Here is a 26,042-nt window from a genome sequence, read left to right as displayed (position 1 = left end):
TTGAAGGCCCTGACGGAAGTCATTGACACTAATGACCTGACCCTGGCTTGGATCTCTGGGCACTCGGAGCATAGAGGTAACGAAAAGGCCCCAATGAGTGGGCAACATGAACTCTCTAGATCCTGAATCCTACTGTGGCTTAGGATGGATCCACAAAGGATACATCTTAAAATAGATTCTTAAGGAATACAAAACCTGGTGGAACAATACCACAGTCATGAGACACACGAAGAGATTCATAGAAGGACCATCCGCAAAACATACAAAGGAAGGCAAGCGCAACCGAACCAGGATTCTGGTTGGACTCCTGACAGGGCACTGCCACTTAAGATAGCACGTGCATCGGATAGAAGTACAGACAGAAGAAACACTGTGCAGATACTGCCAGGAAGAGGAGGAGACCGCAGTGCTCTGTAGGTAAGGTCTATGCAGGTGAGGTTCTTGCAACTAGGACAAGAAAAACCACAAGCAAGATCCTACACTAAGGGACCGCTGGCAAGGCTATAGAGGTTGCTTAACAACCTGAAGCTGGCCAGTAAGTTATTAAAAAACAGGGGAGAACAGTAGATCTACTCAGGTCGAGGTGCAGAAGGCTTTTTGGCAGCCTCTTTTATCTATATCCCTATTCCTATCCCTCTGTTTCGGTGGTCCGCGACAGACCTCGGTCTTATACGTACCACAGACAAAGATCCAGGGTATATATCGCAAACTAGGTCATTTCATCGTCTAACGCATGCAGTTTTAACCAAGTAATATTCACTTTCTCATTCTTTCCTAAATACATTTTTATTTGCATACCACACTAGCTCTGCATATGGAACCAGGAATAACACCCTTGAGTGGACTCATTAAGCAACCTTTCTCTGCATGCCGGTCGCATATGCGAGCTTTGGTCCAGAAGTTTTGTCCATGTTTCAACCGCGTATGGACGACTTGAGTCGGATTAAGATGAATCTTCGTCTACGGACTCTCGGGGGCGAGCCCCACTGAAGCTGCCACCTTCCTTTACTACACTCTTTATTGCTTGATTAGTATCAACGGGTCGGATCGCGATAGTGCGATAGTAAGGTCTGGAGAGTGGACCCAGACAACTACTACTGTTTTTTCGAGACGCTCCAACTCAGCGTGTCTTTGGAACAAAAATACGACGAGAGGGTCGCTTATAGACCGTGTATGACCATCCCAGGAGTCTCCTGGTGGATGGCCCCTTCTTGGCCAGGAACAAGAAACACAGCTGAGGGTAAGCTGCTATCTTTGAAATTCAGCTAGTAGCTCTCGCAGCTCGCAGCAACTCTGTTATTTTTATAGAATTATAATTTACGAGAGTGGGGCTATCCCATTGGTAACACTCCTATCACAAAACTTGGTGCTTTAGAGGATTAGAGGATTGTCGGAAAAGTTTCTTGGTGAAAAATTATTAACCAAGGGGTTGGAGTGAGGACCGTTTGAAGTAAAGCTTAAGCAATGGTATGGGGTTGAATGAATTCTTTGTAGGTTGGAAAGCTTGTTTAACTATAGTTTGTTTTCATTTGTCCAGATTGGTTGTAGTAGCAATGTGAAAATTAGGCTCTGCTTTGTAGTGAAAGCTTAGGTCTGTTGTCAAGTAGTATTTTGAGTACTTTACATATATCGCCTGTTTAGTTATATTCATTAGAGTCGAGTGTGGAATTTCTATGTAAGTGTTTTCTCGTTGTAAAGTCGAAAATAGCAAAGGACATTGGTAACTGGGAGAGAAAAACAGTTGGAGTAGATTGGAAGAGAGGTGATGTGACGGAAAGAGAACGTTATTGATCGGATGTGGTTACGTTGATTATGATTTTTCCAATTTTTGGGACCATTCTTCCAAACAGGAGAGATGATGTTCTGGAGGTTTCTGAAGACAAATACTGAGCTTGCGCTAAGTAAGTACTGTATCGTGACTGATACGAATGTCCGCAGTGGATACTGAATAAAGAATGGGACCGGAGATGCTGCCTTGCGCCACCCGCTACGGCATAGTGAATTAGTGAGCAGTCGTTCCGATTCTTAATTGAAAGTTCCTCTTTTAAAAAAGGCAAAAATAGTTATATGTATTTATTTACAGAAAACAATTTATTTTCGAGTCTTATGTTGAACCAGGGTAAGTATGTGTATTGTTTGAGACCTGGGAAAGGATACCAGGACGATACAGTAAGCTATAAATCTATGATGGCAGGAAAATCGTAGTTAATAATTTCTAATATGCATATAATTGCACACTACTATAATATTAATGAACTAAGAACTTAACACGTCCAATTGCTTAATAATAATCCTAACTAAGTGGTATGGAAGTTTCATAACCAATTAACTGTGTTGTTTCAAACTAAACAGTGGCTTTTGGCCTTCAAGTTTAATATCAGTGCCAAAGTTGGCTCGAAATAAAGTCAATTTTGCGGTTTGAAGGTTGAAACTACCTGAGATAAAATTTTAACTCGGGTTCTCAAGTCGCTTCAACAAAAGTTCTTGACTTCGAGGTAGCTCAACTATAAATTATCTTAGTAGTAATTGCTGAGATAAAATTATATTTTTCGTCCTAAAGTGTGTTACCTTAGTTGTTCCAAATGATCTAATAAACTTGGTAGTCTTGAAGTTCGACGACATATTGTCCCTCTTAGTCTATAATCATATCGTATTTAAAATAACTCTTGTCTTTCCAATTTATTGCATATTTAGCACGTTTTAAATAAAATTTTTATATTTTGGCCCTTCTTTTTTTCTATCCGATTCACCCACACCCTTTATTTTCCCACTCGAAGAGGCTGTGGCAGGGACCTCCAAACCCCTCTATCGCTAAAAAGTAATAAAAAGATATGATCAAAAAGAAATGCCATCGCCAGTGGCACAGATCAGCAGAGAAGCTCCTACGTATCAAGAACTCTCATTCATAGATGACCTCGGATGATCAGAATCGTAGAAAATGAATCAACGCTAATGATAGGTTGACACAGAAATTTTCTTGGGTCGAAGCCCGTGTATGTGTACGGCATAGAGAAAGATGTGCCTCACTGAAGAATGACACTAGGCTCCAAATGTGAGCGTAGGAATTTCACCCTATACGAGAATTGTGGTTGAGCACGGCAGCGAGTATTTGGGTCCCCTGATCCGATTTTCGAGGAAACTGGCTTTTTATGGTTGATAGTACTGATCTTGTTTTGTGTTCCTTTTGTTTGTATGAAGGGTGAATGCATTTATTAGAGTGAATCTGTAGTTTGAGTTGACGTGGGTGGAAAAAATGCCACCTACCCCACATGACATAATAAAATAGAGTTAACTTAATAGAATCAGACAGGCACATTGAAGATGATAAGTTGCCTAAACGCGTCTGACAAAATTGTAAAACAATATGTTAGGCTTCTTCAAGCCAGTATAAATCTTACAAGGAGACGACCAAGTTGAAAGTCACGGAATTGTACGAAACGATTTTTGGTGATTCTAAACTCCAAAATGTCTTATACTATCCGCCACTGTTTGTTAACTAGCCCAAGTTTCGCCAAAAAGATTGTGAAAGTTCAAATTTTCAAGTTTTTAATAATTTTATTTCGCCGTTCTACATACTCAAAATCAATTATGTGAATGTATAATTTTACAGCATCTTTTATATAGATTGCAATAAAAATATAGTAAAAGCTATTGAAGTTTATCAATAACCAAAAAATTTCTAAATATCAATTATTTTTCTCTAGGAGCTAAAGCAAAATTTCATATTAGTTTCACGAAAAAAAATATGACCTAGTTTACTTGAAAAATATTTGGTTTTTAGAATTTTTTGTTTATTGATAAACTTTGATAGCTTTTACTATATTTGTATTGCTAACTACATAAAAAAGGCTGCAAAATAATATATTCATTTAGTTGATTTGAGTAAGTAGAACGGTGATATAAAAATATTAAAAACTGGAAAATTTCAACTTTCAATTTTTTCCTTTTTGGTGAAACCAGGGCCTATTCACAAGAACTGAGACATATATGTGTCCGATATTTTCGAAAGTAAAAACGCAAAAAAAAATATTTTGGTCCAAATCCGTGACACACCAACCTGGTTGCCTTGTTAGTGAATAACATTTCTTTGTACTTGTACTTATTAGTAATTTAAGTAATTTATTGTTTATGGTTTTTAGAGGTCTTTAGTGTCTTTAGTACCGTCTTAATTTTTAATTGTCAAATAAATTTGTTGAAGGCCGCAACGGTTTAAGCGTTGACATGGCGCTCATCATTGTAAGGTGAAGGTTCCAGGTTCGAATCCAGCGGCCCTTCATTCGAACCCGACATACTTTCCCGACTTTTTTTCAAAAACATCGGCACCCCGAGGGTCGATATTACCTCTGCTGACGCGAACTCTCGTAAAAAAAATATATATATATATATTTGTTACTTTGTTAGGATTTATTACTTTGTTTAGGAAAAGGTAAATTTGTTGAAATATTAGCATGCTGGCCACTCTGAACGCCGGCACACGAAGTCAAGCAAGACGAGTGTTAACAGTGAATGCAACCTTCTACTTACAAAACTTATTATTTAATGTTGACGATATTAACTTAATGAACAATAATTATTAGATTGTGTTTTAAAGATTTAAAAGGATGACTGCTTTATTGAAGAAAAGAGCTTTAGCTGAGTACACTCAGGTTTTGGTAAGTCAGGCTAAAAGAAAATCCAATTTTTAAACTTTATATAAGCATAAATCAAATTGTATTTATAATTGTGCCGTATAAACTTTACTTTTTTGATGCATTAACAGGTTGTGATTTTATTTATATTTTTTATTTTTAGGACCCAGTGCCCAAACCAATCAAGAAGTTAAGGCTCGTCAAGAAGCAGACACAAGCGTCAGCATCTCTTTACGTTGGCCTTTTGGAAAACAGCAAAACCAGCAATGACGCTCTCCAGCTTCTTTTTAGGATATCGGACTCACTCCAATTCAAAGTAATACACTTTAAAACATTACTGAATACTCAGGAAATGCATATCGCATTATTCACTATTGGTTTATTATGTTTGTTATTTCAGAAAGAGGATCTATTAGGGATTATAAAAAAATTGGCAAAACATTTCAGACAGCAGAATGAATCAGCTGTTCGCGTCAAGATTCTATCTCTGTACGCTAATATCGGCAGTTTGAAGAATGACGTCGAAGGAGTACGTTACACGATGTACCTACTTATCACAAAAAATGTGATTTTTGTTTAATTTTTTTAGACAATTATTGATCAGATAATGAAGTTAATTGAAAAAGAGACATCACATAAAGTTGTCGCTCAAGGGTTAACTACCATTTTGGAACTGTACAATAGCATGGATATAAGTGTAGCGTCGTACGAGTCTTTACAAAAAAACATATACAATCTTGCAAAATCGGTAAATTTTCTAACTGTATCCAATCAAATATCGTGTTATATTGTTCTATTCTTGTGTAGTTTCTCAAGGACACAAATCACTGGGTCAAACAGATATGTTTTCAAATAATCGGAACCATCAACTTGGAAGGTACAGTACCATTTATCGCCAATTATATACATAGCCAAGACGCTAGGGTTCGATGTGCCGCAATGGAAACATTGGTATGTGAAGAAACTATTTTTCATAAATCGTAAAATAAGATAATTTTTTTAACATTTAAAGGTTAAAGTGCAAGAAAAAGAGGTTAAAACTGAACAAATTCCTGTTTCATTATATCCCGATATATGTCAGGCGTTGAACGATGATTATGAGATCGTACGAGCTGCTGCTCTCAAAATTGTCTGCATAATTGGAATCACTTATTCAGAAAAGTATGTCTAAAATATTTTCCCCTTAGATAATTTGTAATGATTTTTATTAATTAATTTATTATTATTATTTTTTTTATAGTTTAGTGAAGGTGAACAAGCTCAATGAGGAAATCAGGCTGATAGACGACACATTTAGTAAAGTTTGTCACGCCGTTAACGATTTGAGCATGAACGTGAGGCTTCAAGCGATGCAGCTTCTCGGTTCGATGACGAAAGTATCGCCGACTTTTCTCAATCAGACTCTCGACAAGAAGTTGATGAGCAACATGAGGGTAATTTACGATTAAGATGATCGTAGAATCATGGAAATATATTTTTTTTTAATTGTAGAAAAAGAAATCTCTTCATGAAAGATCTAATGAAATGGTGACAAGCGGCGAGTGGTCTTCTGGTAAAAAATGGGCAGATGATGCTCCTAAAGAGCTTTTGCACAAAGATGAAGTTAATGTCGTATCGAGCGGTTCTTGTGGTGCTTTCGTACATGGTCTTGAAGATGAATTCATGGGTAAGATTAATACCTGTGATCTATAATAAAAATAAAATTAAAATAAATAAATTTATTTTTATTTTTTCTTCTCCACAGAGGTGAGAACAGCTTCAGTCCGTGCACTGTGCAACTTGGCTCTTGACCATCCGGACTTTGCGCTTGTATCCCTCGATTTCCTTGTCGACATGTTTAACGATGAGATCGAAGCAGTCAGAATCGAGGCGATAGACAGTCTTACGAGGATGTCACGTCACATTGTTCTGCGTGAACACCAGTTAGAAACGATACTCGGCGCCCTTGAGGTAGGTGCCTTCAACCTTAAGATGACCAATGTTAAGATATTTTTAATTTACGTTACCATAAATTCATGTTTTTTCCAACCAATTAGATCATTATTGAAAAACAGAAATTTTCAACCAAGCCAAAAAATATTTTAAATTTTTTATAACGCTTCTGTTCAAAAGAAATTCAGTCAGGCAATTTAAAAAGGACACCCTGTATGCGATAGACTTGTAGTTTGGTCCTTTTCAAACGTTTTGTCTGTTTCATCTTGTTATCATCTTTTTTTGGTGGTTTTAGATAAAACTATTAAAAATTAAAGGCAAGAAGCCGACACGTGTTACAAATCAAAACTGTGTGGATAGGTAGATGATTCAAAATGATTTAACAATACTATCACCCTTGTCCTTTAATTTTTTTAACCCATAACTTTTAGCTTATTTTACACTCCAGCTCCATACACTATCTATCAGGAATGTTAGGTTGCTTTGCCCTCTGCATTGGTGAAATCATTGGCTAATCTTATTTTTTTCTATTCAAACTGGGCTTTGAATCCCCCCCCCAAAAAAAAAAAACATTGAAAAAACTTTCTATTTGGATTGAAGTTTAACTAGTATAGATAATATAATTTAGTTTTTTTAAACATTTAATATTATTATTACCAAAAAATTGTGTAAAAATATTTTCCTTCTTTTCAGTCTATCAGATATTATATATTTATACACGCATGAATATACAAATATGTTTTCGGTTTTCCATTTGCATAAATAAAAATGTGTGGTGATTAGTGACCGTTAATCGATGATTATTCAGAGATCGTGAGATGCAGCCTGGTGTGATGGAAGTTTCAGAAAAACATTTTCTTTATCGTGTCAACATTTCGATCTTTATTGAGCTCATCTTCATGGCCTGGGATTTACAAACATTGTTTAAATTTAACAAATACATGTAGGATGTGGAAAAAAGTGAATTTATACAATGCAAAATATATTTTTTATATTCAATCAAAGTATTTCTACTCACTCAAAGTGTTTGTTTTCTGTGTAATTGTGCTATATCACTGAGAGTCAACACAACACGCAAGAATGGCACAATTACGCAGAAAACAAACACTTTGAGGGAGTAGAAATACAATGATTGAATATAAAAAATATTTTTTTGTATTGTATAAATTCACTTTTTTTCTTACATGTATTTACTAAATGTAAACAATGTTTGTAAATCCCAAGCCCTGAAGATGATCTAAATAAAGATTGAAACATTGGCAGGATAAATAAAATGTTTTTCTGAAACCTACATCACACCAGACTGCATCTCACAATCTCTGAATAATAAATAAAAATATAATTATTCGGAAATCGTGATATGCGGTCTAATCACCACACAAATAAAAATATATTTGATCCATCTACCTGGAATGTTAGGTTGCTTTATTATTTGCCCTCTGCATTGGTGAAGTGTCATTGGCCACTACAAACTGAACTTGGACCAAAAAAAAACTTTGTTTGGATTGATGTTTAACTAGTATAGATAATATAATTTAGATTTTTTTTAGATACTTAATATTTTACCAGGAATGATTGGTTACTGTAGTTTTTTTTTTTTTTTTTTTTTTAACTTGCCCTCTGCCTTGGTGATGTTATTGGCTAATCTTCATTTTTTGCTGTTACAAACTGGGCTTGAAACAAATTAAAAACTTTCTGTTTGGACTGAAGTTTAACTAGTATAGATAATATTATTTACATTTTTTAAACATTTAATATTATTATCAAATAAATTGTCTTGAAACATTTTCCTTCTTTTCAGTCTGTCAGATATTATATATTTATATACACATGAATATACATATATGTGTTCGGATTTCTGTTTGCATAAATAAAAATAGATTTTATGAATTTGATTGCAGCAAAATGTCTAACTAGATAATATAATTTAGATTGCTTTAAATGTTTAATATTTTACCAGGAATGTTAGGTTGCTTTATTACTTGCCTCTGCATTGGTGAAGTCATCGCCCGTTGGCTAATCTTAATTTTTTACTAACACAAACTGAACTTGGACCAAAAAAAATAAAAAACTTTCTGTTTGGATTGATGTTTAACTAGTATAGATAATATAATTTAGATTTTTTTAGATGCTTAATATTTTACCAGGAATGTTAGGTTACTGAAGTTTTTTTTTTTAAACTTGCCCTCTGCCTTGGTGATGTCATTGGCTAACCTTCATTTTTTGCTGTTACAAACTGGGCTTGGAACAAATTAAAAACTTTCTGTTTGGATTGAAGTTTAACTAGTATAGATAATATTATTTACATTTTTTAAACATTTAATATTATTATCAAATAAATTGTCTCGAAACATTTTCCTTCTTTTAAGTCTGTCAGATATTATATATTTATACACACATGAATATACAAATGTGTTTTGGGTTTTCTGTTTGCATAAATAAAAATATATTTGATTAATTTGATTGCACCAAAATATCCAACTTGATTTGCTTTGGTACTCTATGGATGAGTAGCCTCCCGTCGTAAGAGAGAAGGGCAAAAGTCCAAGGGTCTGCGCCAGACCATTCGGCAGCATATACGGAATCCTCCATAGCCGTGTATTGCTGCAGAGGCCCATCTGTGTTTTTCGCCGTAATCGGCAAAGGGTCCGACGCGACCGAAGCAGCCCACCAAAGCCGTCCGGACGCATCAGAGCCGGAGCTGAGGATTAGACCGTCATGCAGCGGGTTATACCTGACACACCAAGCCCAGTGTGAATGTCCTGACAGAGTCAAAAGTGGGTTAGTCAAAGCCCTCAAATCCCAGATTTTCACCAATCCGTCATCCCCGCATGAACAGAGTACATGTTGCCTGTTCTTATTATAGTCGATATCTCTATTTAAAAAAAAAAGAAATTATAAATTTCTTTTCAAAATGAAGTATGAAAGTTCATCAACCTGACAGCTTGTAAATGAGCTTGGTCAATTGTCCACGCCTCACGAGCAGATCTCAGATCCCACCCTTTCACCATGGTCTCTTGCAATGTAGCCAAAGAGGCACCACTTTCCTGCGGGTTCCATTTACCATTTGCAAATTTCTGACTGCCTGGAAAAGGCCATTGTTATCAAGTGTTGTGATGTAGGGCTCTTTTGAATACCTTTTCCTTGGATTGGTTTTGAAAAAACTTCACGTGGCGAGTCCTTGCTTATATCCCAGATAAAAAACTTAGAATCGGCTACCGTCAGAAATTTGGCATTGTCCGAAGGGTGGAAAAATGCGACCTATACACATAAAATATTCTTTTTGTACAGTATTAAAAAAACAAAGGTGTAATAAATGTAATATTTTGTCTTATGCATCTGATTATATATACATTTATAATGAATGTATACATTCATTTCCACCATTTTTATTTATAATGAATGGCTACGGTTAAGACTTGGGTAATATGCCATCTTCCAGGCAGACTACTCTGCCATGAAGGTCAAAAGGCTGAGTATTGTCAACTGAAGAATAGACTTAGATGGCCAGAAGGCACTAAAAACCTTGTCGGTAGCAAAGTCTAATAGACCTTGCGATGATTTGTAAATTGAAACAATTATTTCATAAAAGTTGTCAACTACAATTTACTCTGATCTCGTCGTCGCAATCTATGTTTGAGACAAGTTCGAGCGTATTCTCCTTTTCTGGCAGCGTCCAAAGACTACATTTTTGAACTGCAGACTCTTTCTCATCTATCATGTTGTAGCAACTTGAAATCAGCTGTGGATTATGTGCGGACCAGTGTAAATGCCACAATTCACCGACTGGATGCGGGTAGACCTGTGTAAACAAAAAATTATTTGCCCGTACTAGATTAACTTTAGTATAGTTAAGTGAAGCAACCTGTTGTGAAGTGATGCTGGCTTCATCGCCTATTTCTATTATGTGTATCTGGTTGTTTGCCAGCTTGAGCGTCTGCGTGCCGATCATAAACCTTGTGACATCACAGTCGACATTGTGCGGGGCAGTCTGCGTCGCTAGACTCCTCGCCTGTTGAAACATTGATATTATCTCATCTTTAAATTCACATATAATATTTTTATTTCTATTTTACTTGAAATTCCAGTCCATAAATTAGGTGTTCGTATTCTCCCGCTGTCATTTTCCTTCCTCCGTGATTTATTGTTCCTCTAATACCTTAAAAGTTAAAAACTGACAGCTTGCTTGCTTTTGTTGTTGATAGTGGAAAGTGAAACCTCCTTGTTTTACATGTTGACTCATCGCAGTACGTACTCTTGTATTACGTCATACTCGTCCATTACACTCCCCCACTTTTTGTTGGGAATTGATTCTATAAAAAACGTAACCAAGTATTTACATAAAAGCTATAAATAACTAGCTCCTTGTATAAATATGAAAATTATTTACAACTAAATTTGTCAATAAATAAGCAAAGATTACTTATAAAACTAAGGCTGTCTAGTGCTACGGAAATCAATTTTTTTGTAAATGGGGTCAAATATGTAATTGACACACAATCAATGTGCTCTTTGTGTAAATTGTTTGAAGAAGAGAACTTGGGACATATATTTTTAAATTTTCCAATGTACCAACCTCAAAGATCCTTTTATTTAAAGAAGTACATAGTTACATGTGTAAATAGTAACAATTTAGACAAACTTGAGTTCTTGCTAAAATTTGAAGCAAAAAACCAGGAAATTGATGTGTTCAATTTTAAGATGTTAAATGTGGCACCGTTCTTGCTGTGGAACTCCATAATGGTACTTTTTATAAATAAATAAAAGCCTTTATAGTTGGGCTGCTTTATAGTTCCAGCAGGTTTATTTACATGGGAAGCTTTTCAATTATTTTATAATCATCTTCAGCCCCTTAACTCACAGCCTTGTATATATTTATATATATATTTTTTACGTATGTATAAATATATATATATATATTTTTTTTTTTCTAAAGGTAGTTATATGAAAAAAAAATAACAAGGCTGTGACTTAAGGGGCTGAAGATGATGATAAAATAATTGAAAAGCTTCCCATGTAAATAAACCTGCTGGAACTAAAGGCTTATATTTATTTATAAAAAGTGTTCAATTTTGTTTATGAAGCCCTTAAATTGAGAGCTTTTATTGTCTTGTATTGTTCTTATGGAAGGCATCGGGGGACGATAGTTTCCGAGTCGGCTATTCTGATTATAGTTGGGTTCCGTCTAATGTTTTGGGCCTATATTTATCCCATGGCTTCCTTGGCCGTTTAGGTGGCTGGAGATTTTTATTGTATTTTTTGGGGATGGTAGTGTATATTTTGTTAATACGGCCGGGAGCATAATAGTTGTTATCTCGGGTTTGGGGATTAACTTCCCTTGCTTAGGTTTGTTGCTGTATTGTGTATTAAAGTTTCGGCCGTTTGTACCTCGCGAACTGAAATCATTGTTGCTATTAATTACCACCATTACCAGGGTACTAAATCCAATTAATATTGCATATAGGGACACAAAGTTTTAAAACTTCTACGCAATCGACGTGTCTGTGCACGTTTCAATCCTGCAAAAACCTGCAGGTTACAAGAAAAAAAAATTCTACTGGGGACTCAAAATTTTTGCTTTTCTCTTTTCTGTGGCAGGGGATCTTTCCACGTTCAAGCTACTAGGTGTTAGCTTTGCCGAGAACCACGCTCTGCTACCAGGTGTCAGCTTTGCTCTATCTTGCGACGGACTTCGGTTACCTAAACTTACCTTAAGTCCGGGAAATGGCTCGCAGTTTCCAAAGCCCATGTACAGCGAAATCAGCAGAGTGCGCTGTGATGAAAACGTAGGGGAATTAAAATAAAGAAAAGTAAAATGAAAAGCAAAAGTAAAACAAAACCTTGTTGACCAAAAATAAATTTATTACTTCAATGGTAAAATTTATATAAACTAAAAATAAATAGGCCTCAAACTTTCTTGTGGCAATTAATAATTAATAAATGATGATTGAGCGAACGGAGGAGCTTAATCGGTGGAGACAAAAAAGCACTTACGGTTTAACCAGTTAGAGAAGCTAGTATCAGTCCGCTGCAGAGATCAGGAGGCGAGAGTATATTAGCCCGAAATTTAATTCACCTACCTTCTGTGATGGCCCACCTAAACGTGTCCTTAGGCGACCCCTAGCGCCTCGTGACAAGATAAAAAAGTCAGTGTCACGAGTGAGATTATTGTGAGAATGAGTCAACGAGATCACCGGCAACTGGATATCGCACAGGCAGTTCGCGTTTCTCAGGGCGTGTTCTCCTGGGCTTAAACCCGATTCCGTGAGACTGGAAGTGTCAATAGGAAGCCTGGTAGTGGATCGCAGCGCATTACTGCGCTAAGGAAGGACAGAAATATTGTCATTGCTGCAAGACGCGGCGTCTTATGGCCCTTTGAGACGACCTGCAGCAAAGCCCACCACCAGCAACTCAAGAGAATGTGGTGCAGCGAGCGCCTAGAAGGAAACAGCAATTGGAATGCTGTTATGTTTACAGAAGAGTGGCCTTTCTATCTGTGTAGTGTTAGAAAGCTACGAAGAGTGTACCGAGAACAGGGGATGCGTACAATGCTTTCTTCGTGCCCCCTTCAGTTGTTCCTTAGTACCGGAGGACGAATTGGACTCCATGTTGTTGAAGGCAGCCTCACCGTAGTCCGTTATGCCCAAGAAATTAAGGGATTTTCGATTTCTGGGCGGCAGTGCCAGACTTCATAGAGGCAGAATTGTTCATCAATGTTTAGAAAACCTGGGAATTTCCCGTATGACCCTTCCTCCAATGTCTCCACATCTCAATGCCCATGAGCACATGTCGGATGCGTTGCAGAGAAAGCTTTTCGATTACCATCCGCGCCAGTGCAGAGGTGCACCATCTGTGGAGTGAAATTCCTTATGAAATTAGTGACAACCTTAATAACAGTATGCCTAACAGGTGCATAGAGGTCCTTTTTAAAAAGATAGTTCCTACTCACAGTAAGTTGCTTTCCATCGATCCGGATTTCGAGCTTTTAGCTCATCATCAGGTTGAAGGAGTTCTACAACCACGTCTCGGCATGAATTACAAACGTCTGTCAAAAGTCTGCAAAAGTCAAAACTCAAAAGTGTCAAAAGTACTTTTGTAATTCATATCGAGAGACGTAGTTGTAGAACTCCTTCAACTTGATGATGAGCTGATAGCTCGAAATCCGGATCGTTGGAAAGCAACTTACTGAGTAGGAACTATATTTTTAAAAAGAATTGAACACCGCACTCACTCCACCATTCATCATTTCTATTGGTTCATAGAGGTGTTAATCTAATAGAGGACTTTATACACTGTATTAATGGTTTAAAAAAATTATTGTGTCCCATAAACAAAATTAAGTAATTAAAACCTTTTGTTATCTTTCAAAATCCCTTAACTACATTGTTCTGCAGCAAAAAACATAATACTTTCTAATTATTTTAATGAAATTTATCATAAAAATAAAATAAAAATGGTAAGGAAAGTAAATACTACAAAATTGGCAAAATGTCTATTCATTTTTTAGTAGTTTAGTTATTACAACCAGATAAATTTCAGATAGGAAAATCGTCTCGTATGAGTATGTGATGGGATAAACAAAATTACTAGAGTAATGATTATTGATTTATATAAGCTCAACTCTGCACACGAATGAACATCTTAAGTAACTAGCCAAAACTAGCTACATTTATAACAAATTATCGGGGATGTGGACGCCACACATCAGAGATTATAAAACTCATGAGATCAAAAGGACTATAGTATTATCCATTAAGCAACATTCAAATCAAGAATAGATTATTTAAGTTGAATTTTATTTACTGTGAGTGTTTTTTACAAAACGCAAGTTGTATTCATTCGCGTACTAACTTACAAACACACGTATATAGAGTTGAGCCTAACCTTTCTCGCAGTCCGCAACTCCTACTTTTATAATTTAGCTGTTTATGTTTTGTTTCAGAGCATTATACATATAAAATCGGGATAGTTGTATCACCATGGATATCGAGAATCACCCCCCCCCCCGGGTATTGGCAGTTCTAGGTCAGATCTGCGATAAACCAATTCATTTTGAACACAAAATCATCAGTGACAACAAATCAGTGTCCTATATACTATAATGCAAAAATCTAACTAAACATTGTACGGTGTTTAGTGACCGTTAGTTAATGATTATTTGGAGATCGTGAGATGCGGTCTGGTGTAACGTAGGTTTTAGAAAAACATTTTCTTTATCGTGCCAACGTTTCTATCATTATTGAGATCATCTTCAGGGCTTAAAGTGTTTGTTTTGTGTGTAGATGTGTCATTCTTTTGTGTCGTGTTGACAGTGCCAGTCTGGCATGAAGATTATCTTAATAAAGATCGAAACGTTGGCACGATAAAGAAAATGTTTTTCTAAAACCTACGTCACACCAGACCGCATCTCACGATCTCCAAATAATAACTAAACAACATCTGGTGTGACGTAGGTTTTAGGACAACATTTTCTGTAACGTGCGAACGTTTCGATCTTTATTGAGATCATCTTCAGGACTCAGAGTGTTTGTTTTCCGTGTAGATGTGTCATTCTTGTCTGTCGTGTTGAGAGTGGATAAGAATGACACATCTACACGGAAAACAAACACTTTGAGTCTTGAAGATGATCTCAATAAAGATCGAAACTTTAATTATTCAGAAATCGTGAGATGCGGTCTGGTGTGATGTAGGTTTCAGAAAAGCATTTTCTTTATCGTGCCAACGTTTCGATCTTTATTGAGATCATCTTCAGGGCTCAAAGTGTTTGTCTCCTGTGTAATTGTGCCATTCTTGCGTGTCGTGTTGAGAGTGCCCTTTGTTTGTAAATGTTTTTCTGAAACCTACATCACACCAGACCGCATCTCACGATTTCTGAATAATTATCGATTAACGGTCACTAATCACCACACAAAGATCGAAACGTTGGCATGATAAAGAAAATGTTTTTCTAAAACCTACGTCATACCAGACCGCGCATCTCACGATCTCCAAATAATAACTAAACAATATTACCAAGAGTATATCGAGACCCTCCAACAGTCAAAGTCTACTGAAAGTCCTACCAATTCTGGAAATATGTAAATTCAAAATCCAATTCGGTTGTCGAGCAATAATAAGGTCTTATACACTGTCTCACTACTTTTAAACGAGTTAGATCGGACTCTTCATGTCTTGAGGGTCGAAAAGATCTCCATTATTTGACTTGGGGTTTAACTTCCCTCATTTTACAATTTCTATTCCATACCAAATTCGTTGCCACGCTAGCCATATCATTTATTTCGAGTGAGAGCTTTTAACTTAAAAAATCCTTTGTTGTGCACTGTTTCAGTATATCTAGGTTTTCTTGATAGAAGGAATTAACAATGAAATGGTGCCATAATTATGAAAGCCAATGAGATAAATACACAAACATTGAATAATTTTAATTCAAATAATTACTTTAATAATTTTATTCACCAAGGACCTTTTTTTCAACCCTATAGAATGAATAACAGTGAAAGCCTAAAAGTGAAAGATTTCCATGCTGTGTATATAAGAGGTCTTTTTCATCGGATGAGTAGTCAATTTTGACAGCCTCTATCGCAATAATAATAGACCGGATAGAAGAGTGACACGCAGGTTGAACACAACAAATTACACGGTCGCATTTACATTTATAATGTCTGTCAATAATGGCTCGCTCGTTTCAGCAATGGATGGAGGTGTTTAATTGCTATATTAATCGAGTTTACTCCGAATTAATTCTTATAAGTTTATTTATTTATTTTTTTTTTGCATCCGACAGCTTGGTCATTTCATCCCCGAAACACTAGCAAAATATCGCAGCACGCTAGATACACACACGCACACACCCGATCACACCAATAAATACATTCATACCTATTTACATTGATCGCACTCATACTGTTTGGTAGAGGGAGTACTCGATATTCCTCCATCTACCTCTTCCCTATAATAGACTACTCTAATTTGGGGTCGATGGGGTACTTTAAAAATTTTCCGCCGTAGACCCAAGTCACTCATGCAACATGAGGGGCGATCGAGATGCTACTTCACCATCAGCCCCTCTCCATTCACACCAATAAATACATTCACACAAAAATAAATTGATCACACTAATACTGTTTGGTAGATGGAGTACTCGATTTTCCTCCATCTACCTGTTCACTAAATTAAGTAATCTAAATTGGGGTCGATGGGGTATTTTATAAAATTTCCGCCATCTGCCCAAGTCATACACACAACCTGAGAGGCAATGGAGAAGCTGCTTGGCCATCAGCCCCACCCCATTTATACCAATAAATACTTTCACTCATACAAGACACAGAAACACAAAACACATAACTTGACTCTATATACAATAAAAAATTTCCAATTCCCTTAAGAAGCGGAATAGGGGAACCTGAAACCCGCTGCTGTGTCCGAGAACCCTCTTTAAATCTGGCGGCATGCCTACTCGCGCCCTGAAGGGAGCCAAGGCACGACACGCTTTGACTATGTGGACACATCGAGCAACCTTTCTCTGCATAACGGATACCTGCGGGGGGATTGGCCCAGCTCCATGTGTCAACCGAGTATGACCTATTCTTAATCTGGCAAGAACTATTCCTTCTTTTGGCTCAGATTCTCGGGGGGCCATCTGCAGGTCGTGCACTTAACACGAAGAATCCTCTCGTATGACCCTGCCCACTGACGCTGCCATTTATCTCTTATCATCTTTTTTACAGCTCGTTTAGCGTCAGAGGGCCTGATCGCGATGGTCCGGTCGGGAGGGTGAGACGTTCCGGCTTTCGCCGCCGCGTCGGCGCGTTCGTTACCCTCTAGGCCGATGTGTCCAGGGACCCAGACAACAACCACCGTTTTTCCGAGGCGCACAATTCGGCATATATTTATAGCAAGAGCCCGACCACAGAGAATCCGTCACGCAGCGCCCAAACAGTGCTCAGAGAGTCGGTACACACGAGGAAGGCTGAACCCTCCTCGGTCCGCACCGCCTCGAAAGCGTGCCAAATCGCGTACATTTCCGCCGTGTATACGCTGCAGTGCGGAGGCAACGACTTGGCCGCTCCCTCGCTATACACGCACACTCCACACCATCGTCGGTCCTCGTCTGTAAAAACGAGAAGAAAACCGGCGTATCTGTTTTTAAGTTCATAAAATTTAGCTTTGTAGAGGTATGGGGGTGTACACGATTTGGGCAACTTGACAGATCGTCACGGTGTAAGTCTATCACCCAGACGAAGCACCGTTCCCAGGGCCAGTCCAGCCCTCCGTAGGGCTTACCGAAGCGAATCCCGAGGGATCGCGTCCGCGATCGAAACGATATAAGTCATATTATTGATCATTTATTAGATTACTGTTCAAACTTTTTAATTTTATCAACTTTTGGTTTTCTCAACATTTGGTCTAGATTTATATATATTGATTTATTTTTACAGGATTATTCTATCGACGTGAGAGAAGGCTTGCACAGGATGCTGGCTGCCTGTTTCTTATCTACTAAGTCCTGTCTCGAAATGTGTGTCGAGCACCTGCTTGAAAATCTGAAAAAATATCCTCAGGTTTGGTGTTGTTTTATGCAAAATATCATTATCATTTGTAACGAAAGAATTTGGTACCTTTTATTCAGATACGTGTCGGGTGTGGCAATAATAAAAATATTATTACCAGATCTTTTCTTCGCAGTGGAAACAATAGAAATAAAATAAAATCCACATTACAAAATATATATATTTCTTTCTTTAAAGTAAACAAACCAAATTAAATTATTCAAAATAAAATAGAAAAGTTTCAAATAAAATAATTCTACTGTTAAATGTTTGATTGTATAAGTAGTAAATGTAAACGCCACAACTGCTCTCAAGCTACTACTCGTTATGGTGAGAGCAGCGCTAGTTTCTCTAACTATTTGATTGGAATTTATTTCAATTTATTATTTTTTTTGTGTAAGGTTTTGGTTGGGATAAAAAATTTAATGTCACGAGGGGGATTCGAACCCACAACCTTCTGCTCATTACGCCGCTGCTCTAACCGCTTGAGCCTATAGTGGACTGGTTGGTTTTGGTTAGATCAGCGTGTATTGAACCGAAGTCCATGGGTTCGAATCCCGCTCGTAACACTAACTTTTCATCTACACCAAGACCTTACGTAAAAAGAATAATTAATGAAAATAAGTAATTTGATCAATTAGACCAATAAACATAAATGGATTAACATTTAAACTGTTTATATTTTTATATAATAAAAACAAAAATTACAAAACTTTTTGATTTAACAAATTAAAGAAATACAAAATGAGAAAATATAATAAAAATAAAATAATATTTGTTTTATTATTAATAATAAATTAACTTGAAAAGTACAACATTAAAAAAGACAAAAAGTTTTTGTACTGTTATTTGGTATTTAAAATTTGTTATCTATGTTGTAAATATTTCAACTGTGTACGTAGGATAAGCAGTCGACATGGCAATGTGTCAAGGAAATAGGAAGCAAGCATTCAGATTTAACTTTGTTACTTGTACCTCAGCTGTTGGCAATTCATCCTTTCTTTGACACTCCTGAGCCTGACGTCGAAGACCCACATTGTATCCTTTTGCGGTTAACTATCACCATTATTTTTACGTTGTTTTCCTTAACATTATTTTTTTTAGATATAACACTGCTCATTTTGGTTTTCAATGCTGCTCAGCATTGCCCAACAATGTTGCAGTTGTTCGAAGAGCATACCATCAAGCATTACAGTTATCTTCGAGTGACGCTTCCGTCCCTTGTACCACATCTGAAGGTATTTCAATATTTAACTTTAACTGTTCGATTTATATTTTTTTAAATTATATCCAGTTGCCCGGCGCCGCTGAATTTGTCGAACCCGAGATGTCAAACGCAGGAGCTGAACTGCTTTGGCGTCTAGTCGATTCGTTGTCCACCGGGGCTCGGGTACAGAGCGAAGTCATACAAAGATCCCTGCCACAGCTGGCGAGGTTAGCGGAAATCGACTCGCAGATCGCAGGACCGGCCGAGTTCATCACTTTGTTCATATCCTGCCAGGTGAGCCTCGGGAAAATCCTGAACGACAAGCTTTGGTGCTGTAACGCACCCAACACCGTACAAGGCAGTGCGGTAAAGAACAACATCACTCAACTTTTGCACCTTTGCTTAAGGTGAGACATTTCAACCTTTCAATGAACCAATAATTGAACTCGACCAAAAGCTAATAATGAGAGATTAACTTTTAATTTTTTGACCTTTTTCAACATTTGTACCTATTATCTTTTAAATATTATATAAATTTTCTTAAAAATTTATATCATAACAGATTATTAATTTAGGTTACAGTATCTGTTTGTTGGCCTCGAAAAGATCGAACTTGCTGCGGTGAAACAGTTCCAACTGAAAGCTCTTGCTCTTCATTTGGTGTATGTCGTCAAAGCGACCAATCTTTCTGCGCTTGCACTATGCGAGCATTTCCTCATCAAAGTCGAACGCACGCAAAGGTAATTGATTTTTTTTTCAAATTATGTCACTACTATTTTTTTTTTTTGCTCTTTAAGGTATCTTTTGAAAAACAATGTTCAACCGGATGAATTTTGCAAAGGGGTCTTTCTTGCCATGTCCAGCCTGGATGACACAAAGCCTGGAGCTGTTGCCAGGTGCCTTCTACCGCTTTTGGACATCGCTAATAAAATTCAACCCCCTAAACCCAACATAGGGGTAAGTGGCTTTTTTTTCAATACAGAAGAAACCACAACAAATTTAATTGAGGTCTGGTAATTTTTTATTCTTTTACATTTCTGGCATAAATAATCTAAAATACCCAAGATTTATATACACCGACAGGCAAAAATTCCACCCACTTGTAATTTAACTTGATTTATATATTAATCAAAGTTTCACGTTTTTTAAACTTTAATAATTGAGTGTCAAAAAAAAAAAATTGCTAAGGAAAATGAAAATGAAAAAAAATTTTTAAAAAAGATGGACAGGTAAAATTTGTTTTAATTTTGTTCTAAATTTTTAATTGTATTTCAATATCGCGCATTTCTTCCTCTTGCCTTAATTACACCTCAACGACGCTTCGGCATACTTTCTACCAGTGTTCGCCAGCCAAATTCAAAATTGCGCCGACGAACACCGCCGGAGGGAGTTAATAAGAAGATTTTTTCGGCACCAACGGGAATGGAAGATTCCCGATTGAATAAGGGATGTTAGTTTAGGAATGGTTAGATGAAGGAATAAATAATGAACGAAAGGAGTAATTGAAGACTCACTGTTTTAATTAAATTTCTATGGCTTACAAGATGGCCGATGATCGTATTGGAGATGTGAAAGAGATGACGTTCTAAAGGCGATGAATCCCTCTGAAGGCGATGAAGACTGGAAAGCGGTGAATATCTCCTGAATGCGATATCGTGCGTTGTTCAGCAGTGATTAGGCCGGTATACCTACCTGGTTCCTGCAGCGTCGTTGATGATGATGATGGATGATGCTATCCAGTGGCGATGAGAATGAGCGAGGCAATCCAGGTAGTAGCCAGTGAGATGATGGAGTCTTCGGGGGATAATAAAAGGATGATTCGTTCGCGGGATTATAATGATGATAGATGGAAGGAGATGATATATTAAGGGAAAATGGCGATGATAGGTTTGTGGACCATGCGGTCGTGAGATGGGGCGCACGCGGAGTGAAGATCGTATGGCGATTTGAAGGGGAATCCGTGGGGATTCGCGTGGCGAGGAAAACTTTAAGAAGCGGCGATCTTACACGGATGTGAATTACTATGGCGCAACATTTTAGGGAGATAGGACGATAGAAGGTGTGCTCGCTCCGAGAGCTGGCGGAGAAGAGAGCCCGAGAGGGCTGGAGGAAGGGATGGATTTTTGAGGAAAAAGGAGGGAAGTGTATTACGATTGTTTGTTTAGTTTGTTTCCTTCTGAAGTTAATAATATACTTAAATACCCTAGTAGAAAATCCCCTGGACATGACTTAATTACGTCTACTGTACTTCGAAACCTTTCTTATAAGGCCGTTGTATTTTTAACAACAATATATAATGCCACGTACCAATCAAGTTACACTCTTATGGATTTATTCTGTAGTCTCGTTCCTAAAGCCCACACCCCACCCAACTACAGATTCATCAGCCTTTTTCCTTTGATGTCAAAAATCTTTTTTAAACGTTTAAATCATTCTAGATTCACAATCATTCCTTACCGCCACTTTTCTGTCCCGATTCAGCAAGGTTTTAGAGTCGTTGATACCATTTGCTTTCTAGAGAACAAAGAGACTTGGGTTCGTTCCTGTTTATACAAACTTAAACCTTTTCTATCCACACCTTATTAATACCGTGGAACCCTATTTAACTGTCCACTACTTCAAAATGAGGTGCGACAGCGAATACTTAGGAATCACACCAAACAAGCCGACGTCCCACAAGGGAGTATTCTCGGACTCTTATTATTTATACTACTGACTTTCCTATATCCCGCGACCACCGATACCACAATATCGTCTTCTAACTTTGATCATACTGTAAGCAACAACCTTCAGTATCCAAGAACACAGCGTACTTATGGTGCAAAAGGTGGGGGACACCTTTGTACCTCCATTGTAACAAGTATTGTAACAAGTACATTTGCACTTACTTCATCTCAAGTTAGATAATTAGTGTGGGTAGGAGATTCGTCACAATACCTAATTAACAATAAACTTTCTGTGCCGAAATCTGTTTTGAACTCAAAACCTAACTAAATCTTTACAAGACATTTTACGACCATTTTGGACAGACCGAGTGGCTTTACGGCCGTCCAACGCATCCAATCCTTCAAAACAAAAGTACTCCGATCAATTTTCAAAGCTTCTCACTACTTCACTAATTGTTCTACTTTTATTTACCTATTCAAATCTTTTCAACGTCCATGAAGAGCTATTTCATCCCCGTGCAAAGTTTTTATATTAAATTAGAAAAAAAAATTGTGAACAGATTTGGCCCTGGTAAAAGCCCTCGAGGAATTACAACAGCATAATTAGGACACACTATGTTATATAAAAATATCCTCCTTTAAGTATGTACACTAATTTTGGCCTAATCAGAGAGTAATGTCAGTTTTTTGGTAAATTTGAGTAGATTCCAACTCACTCAATGCACTTACAAACACCCTCGCTCCTTCACAACAACCCGCTCATTAACTAACATTCTGTCATTAATTAAATTACTAAAACCTACGTACTCATTCATTTACAAATTTTTACTCACTAACTTTGTCACGGACTCATTGGCATAAATAACTTGCTCAGTCCTTAATAATATTCATTCACTAACTGACTGTTTTCTGACTAATATGTTTTCATTAATTAAATTACTAAAGCTTAGCTAATCAATAATTTATGTGGAGTTTCAATCTTCGTGGAGGTCATTAGACAGGTGAAGAAAGGAAAAGACTAATTGTTGGGTTCACCAAGCTTTCGGCAACTTATAGTGCCATCATCTGGGCTTATTTATTAAAAATTAAAAAATATAAAAATAAATAATATGCAATTAACAAAATAAAATAATGTACATATTTTCCCAAAAGTGCAGAAAACTATTAACATGGTAAAACTATTGTAAAAACGTCTTGGGTTTAAGGTTATGAAGCACATGACCAGCAAATTACATTAAAAATGGTGAAAACAGTCATCTGTATAAACTTATCAATAATTATTAATATACACTATTTAAATGAACAAAAACAATAATTTATAATTTGTTAATGTTGTTGTTAAATTTGTTAATTAAAATAGTGTATATTAATAATTATATTCACTAATTTCGTGGTCCGCTTGACCAATCAATATATTACAATTAATTAAGGGTTTTAGTTGAGATAAAAAAGTCAGTGTCACGAGCGGGATTCGAACCCACGATCTTCGGCTAGATACGCCGCTGCTCTACCACTTGAGCTATCGTGACCTCGATCCACTCGGACACCAACTTCCTATCTCAACCCCACCTTTTGAATTTTCCCTCCTTTTTGCCATTTTTCAAATGCAAATCGTGGGTTCGAATCCCGCTCGTGCAATTGACTTTTTTATCTCAACTAAAAACATTAATTAATTAATAATTATTTATAATTTTATATAGATGACTGTTTTTACCATGTTTAATGTAATTTGCTGGCCATGTACTTCATAACCTTAAACCCAAGACGTTTTTACAATAATTTTACCATGTTAATCGTTTTCTGCACTCTTGGGAAAGTATGTACCTTATTTTATTTTGTTAATTGTATATTATTTATTTTTATATATTTTAAAAATTTTAATAAATAGGCCCTGATGGCTAGGCACTATAAGTTGCCGAAAGCTTGGTGAACCCAACAATTAGTCTTTTCCTTTCTTCACCTGTCTAATGACCTCCATGAAGATTGAAACTCCACATAGATTATCTGCAGGAAGATCAGCAAACATCATATCTTTAATCAGTAATTTATAAATTCTTACACACTAACCTTGTCACTAATTGCTTCACATAACTTACTAACTCTCTCATTATCTGAAAATCTTGCTCATTCAGTCATTGAATAATTTACTCATTAATTCACTCAGTAATTAACTCACTTATTCACTGACTGTGAATTGTCTGTCACTTAATTAACCAACTCACTGAAAAACTTAATCAATCTTTATCAATTTGATCAATCTTTAACTCGCTCACTAATAATTGATCTTATTTGACTGATAGCTTATTCGTAAACTAAGCTTGCTAACTGACTAACATATTTGTGTCGGTTTGCTTGTTATTGAGTTTGATTGAGTTAATTAATGAATTATCTACGGCTTGTGAATTATTTGATTATGTCATTGGTTGAGTGATTGATTGAGTAATGAGGACTGTTAGTTGGTTAAATAGTAGGAATGTAATTGATTGAATCGGTCAGTTAATCAGTGAGTTTGTTAGTGAATGAATGAGTTTATTAGTAACTGAGGAGGCGTGTTAAGTCGCGAAACTAAATAGTGATTGCGTCAGTGATTTGGTTACTTAGTGAATGAGTTAGCTAATTAATGAGTAAATTTTAAAGTGAGTTATTTACTCATTTCATTTGATAATTAGTGCGTTTGTTAGTAATCGGTGAGTAGGCGTGTTAGAGTGGAAGAATTATTGTAGTAATTGATTGTTTCCGTGAGTTCGTTAATTACTGATTTTAGTAAATGATTGAGTAAACATTTTTAGTAAATGAGTAAGATATAGTGTCCTTGAGTTGATAGTGAACAAATGGAATAATTAGTAATTGAGTGAGGAGGCTTAGTGTTAGTTATATCGAGTAAATAATTGTATTAGTAAGTTTGTTAGTGAATGAGTGGGATGATTGAAAAAAGAGGCGTATCAGAACAAGAAAGTAAGTGATATTGTCCGTCAGTTAGTTAGTATAAGTAGTAAGAAGCGTATAGTCGGTTGTGTCAGTGAGGTAGTTAATGAGCGACTAAGTTTGTTCGCTTGTAAGTAGGTTAGGAGTGATTGAGCAAGGTTTCTTATTGGTTTTGTTAGTGAACTTATTAAAAATACCTTTTTTGTCGTGAAGGTAAGGATGTGTAAAGCAGTGCTCACAGGGTCTTCAAGCTCTCCGGACAACCCGATCAAATTCACAGCCGGGCTTGTCATGGCGACGCCCATAGACGCGGAAATCACCGGGCTCCAGGACCCGACATCCCTCAGGATCAAGATCCACTACCCCGACCACCAGACGCACGTGTGTGTCCCGACTAATGACCACCTCAGGCCGACCGGTATGACTTACAAAGAATTTAGTCTTGCAGTAGTTGAACATATATTTTTTCTCAGGAGGGTTTGGCAACTACAGGCTGCTGACGAAGGCCCTCGTCTCACACGGTGTCTGGTCCGAAGCCTGCTACGTCGAGATATCCTTGTGCATTGAACTGTCGGAGAACGAGTTTGCTCACAGATCGCAATACAGCCTGGATCCCTACCTGGAATTGTGCAAACCTCTCAAACTCTACGTTCTTCCTAAACCAGTTAAAAGAGGAACATAGAAACTCAATTTTGAATTCAACAACTATAAAAAAATAATTTTCTTGTCTGTAAATATTGTCATTTTTAACTAATAAAAACAATTTGCCTTTTTTTCGACGGCTTTCTATGAAGATATAACAGTGTAAATATTACATTTACGATTGTATATATTTTAAAAGATTGTTATTTAACCTATCACAAATATATTTTTACATTATTGTTCTTACGTTTCAATTCGAATACTCCTTAACATTTTTATATTTTAATATTGTGAGGTTTATATTGGTACTACTTTTTGATTATTTGTGAATTATTAAAAGCTTCATTTAATTATTGGATGCCATAGTGAAGTGAACACGAAATGACGAAATTATCCTTGTCTTGTGCATGGACTTACCAGTACAGACATAGTTAAAAGAACGTACAAACAGGAACTTGGTAAGCAGACAATTTATAAAAACTTAATTAGTGAA

General features: G+C 36.7%; 2 protein-coding genes across 3 annotated transcripts in view; one reads left to right on the top strand and one right to left on the bottom strand.

Moving 5' to 3' along the window:
* The first annotated feature begins 4,502 nt into the window (after positions 1 to 4,502).
* On the top strand, positions 4,503 to 25,681 carry LOC106664317 (integrator complex subunit 4). Its single transcript, XM_014389936.2, has 17 exons — positions 4,503 to 4,652; positions 4,792 to 4,944; positions 5,029 to 5,157; positions 5,218 to 5,376; positions 5,436 to 5,579; positions 5,641 to 5,789; positions 5,869 to 6,061; positions 6,120 to 6,294; positions 6,373 to 6,578; positions 17,999 to 18,121; positions 19,012 to 19,147; positions 19,214 to 19,347; positions 19,404 to 19,723; positions 19,892 to 20,056; positions 20,114 to 20,273; positions 25,121 to 25,325; positions 25,381 to 25,681. The coding sequence occupies exons 1-17, from the start codon at positions 4,602 to 4,604 to the stop codon at positions 25,587 to 25,589; spliced, it is 2,811 nt and encodes a 936-aa protein (XP_014245422.1). The 5' UTR covers positions 4,503 to 4,601; the 3' UTR covers positions 25,590 to 25,681.
* LOC106664318 (EARP-interacting protein homolog) overlaps positions 8,412 to 26,042 on the bottom strand; it is a 91,620-nt gene continuing 73,989 nt past the window's right edge. For both annotated transcript variants that reach the window (XM_024229077.1, XM_024229076.1), the window contains 6 exons: positions 10,637 to 10,873; positions 10,426 to 10,572; positions 10,171 to 10,362; positions 9,698 to 9,821; positions 9,498 to 9,645; positions 8,412 to 9,435 (listed from right to left, as the gene is read on the bottom strand). In XM_024229077.1, coding sequence (XP_024084845.1) covers positions 9,015 to 9,435; positions 9,498 to 9,645; positions 9,698 to 9,821; positions 10,171 to 10,362; positions 10,426 to 10,572; positions 10,637 to 10,684 — 1,080 coding nt within the window. In that variant the 5' untranslated portion in view covers positions 10,685 to 10,873 and the 3' untranslated portion in view covers positions 8,412 to 9,014. The remainder of the gene's footprint in view (positions 9,436 to 9,497; positions 9,646 to 9,697; positions 9,822 to 10,170; positions 10,363 to 10,425; positions 10,573 to 10,636; positions 10,874 to 26,042) is intronic.

This window comes from Cimex lectularius, unplaced genomic scaffold (assembly GCF_000648675.2).
Source record: "Cimex lectularius strain Harlan isolate CLEC.00 unplaced genomic scaffold, Clec_2.1 scaffold282, whole genome shotgun sequence".
NCBI lineage: Eukaryota > Metazoa > Arthropoda > Insecta > Hemiptera > Cimicidae > Cimex > Cimex lectularius.
Note: the sequence above shows the minus strand (reverse complement) of the source record. Positions and strands in the feature narration are given on the sequence as shown.

Bases quoted from the DNA above. Each gene is read 5' to 3' on its own strand.
- LOC106664317 (XM_014389936.2), top strand. From the start codon at position 4,602: ATGACTGCTTTATTGAAGAAAAGAGCTTTAGCTGAGTACACTCAGGTT. The intron at 5,580-5,640 runs GTATGTGAAGAA...TAACATTTAAAG, and splicing joins GTGCCGCAATGGAAACATTG to GTTAAAGTGCAAGAAAAAGA. The intron at 18,122-19,011 runs GTTTGGTGTTGT...CTGTGTACGTAG, and splicing joins ATCTGAAAAAATATCCTCAG to GATAAGCAGTCGACATGGCA.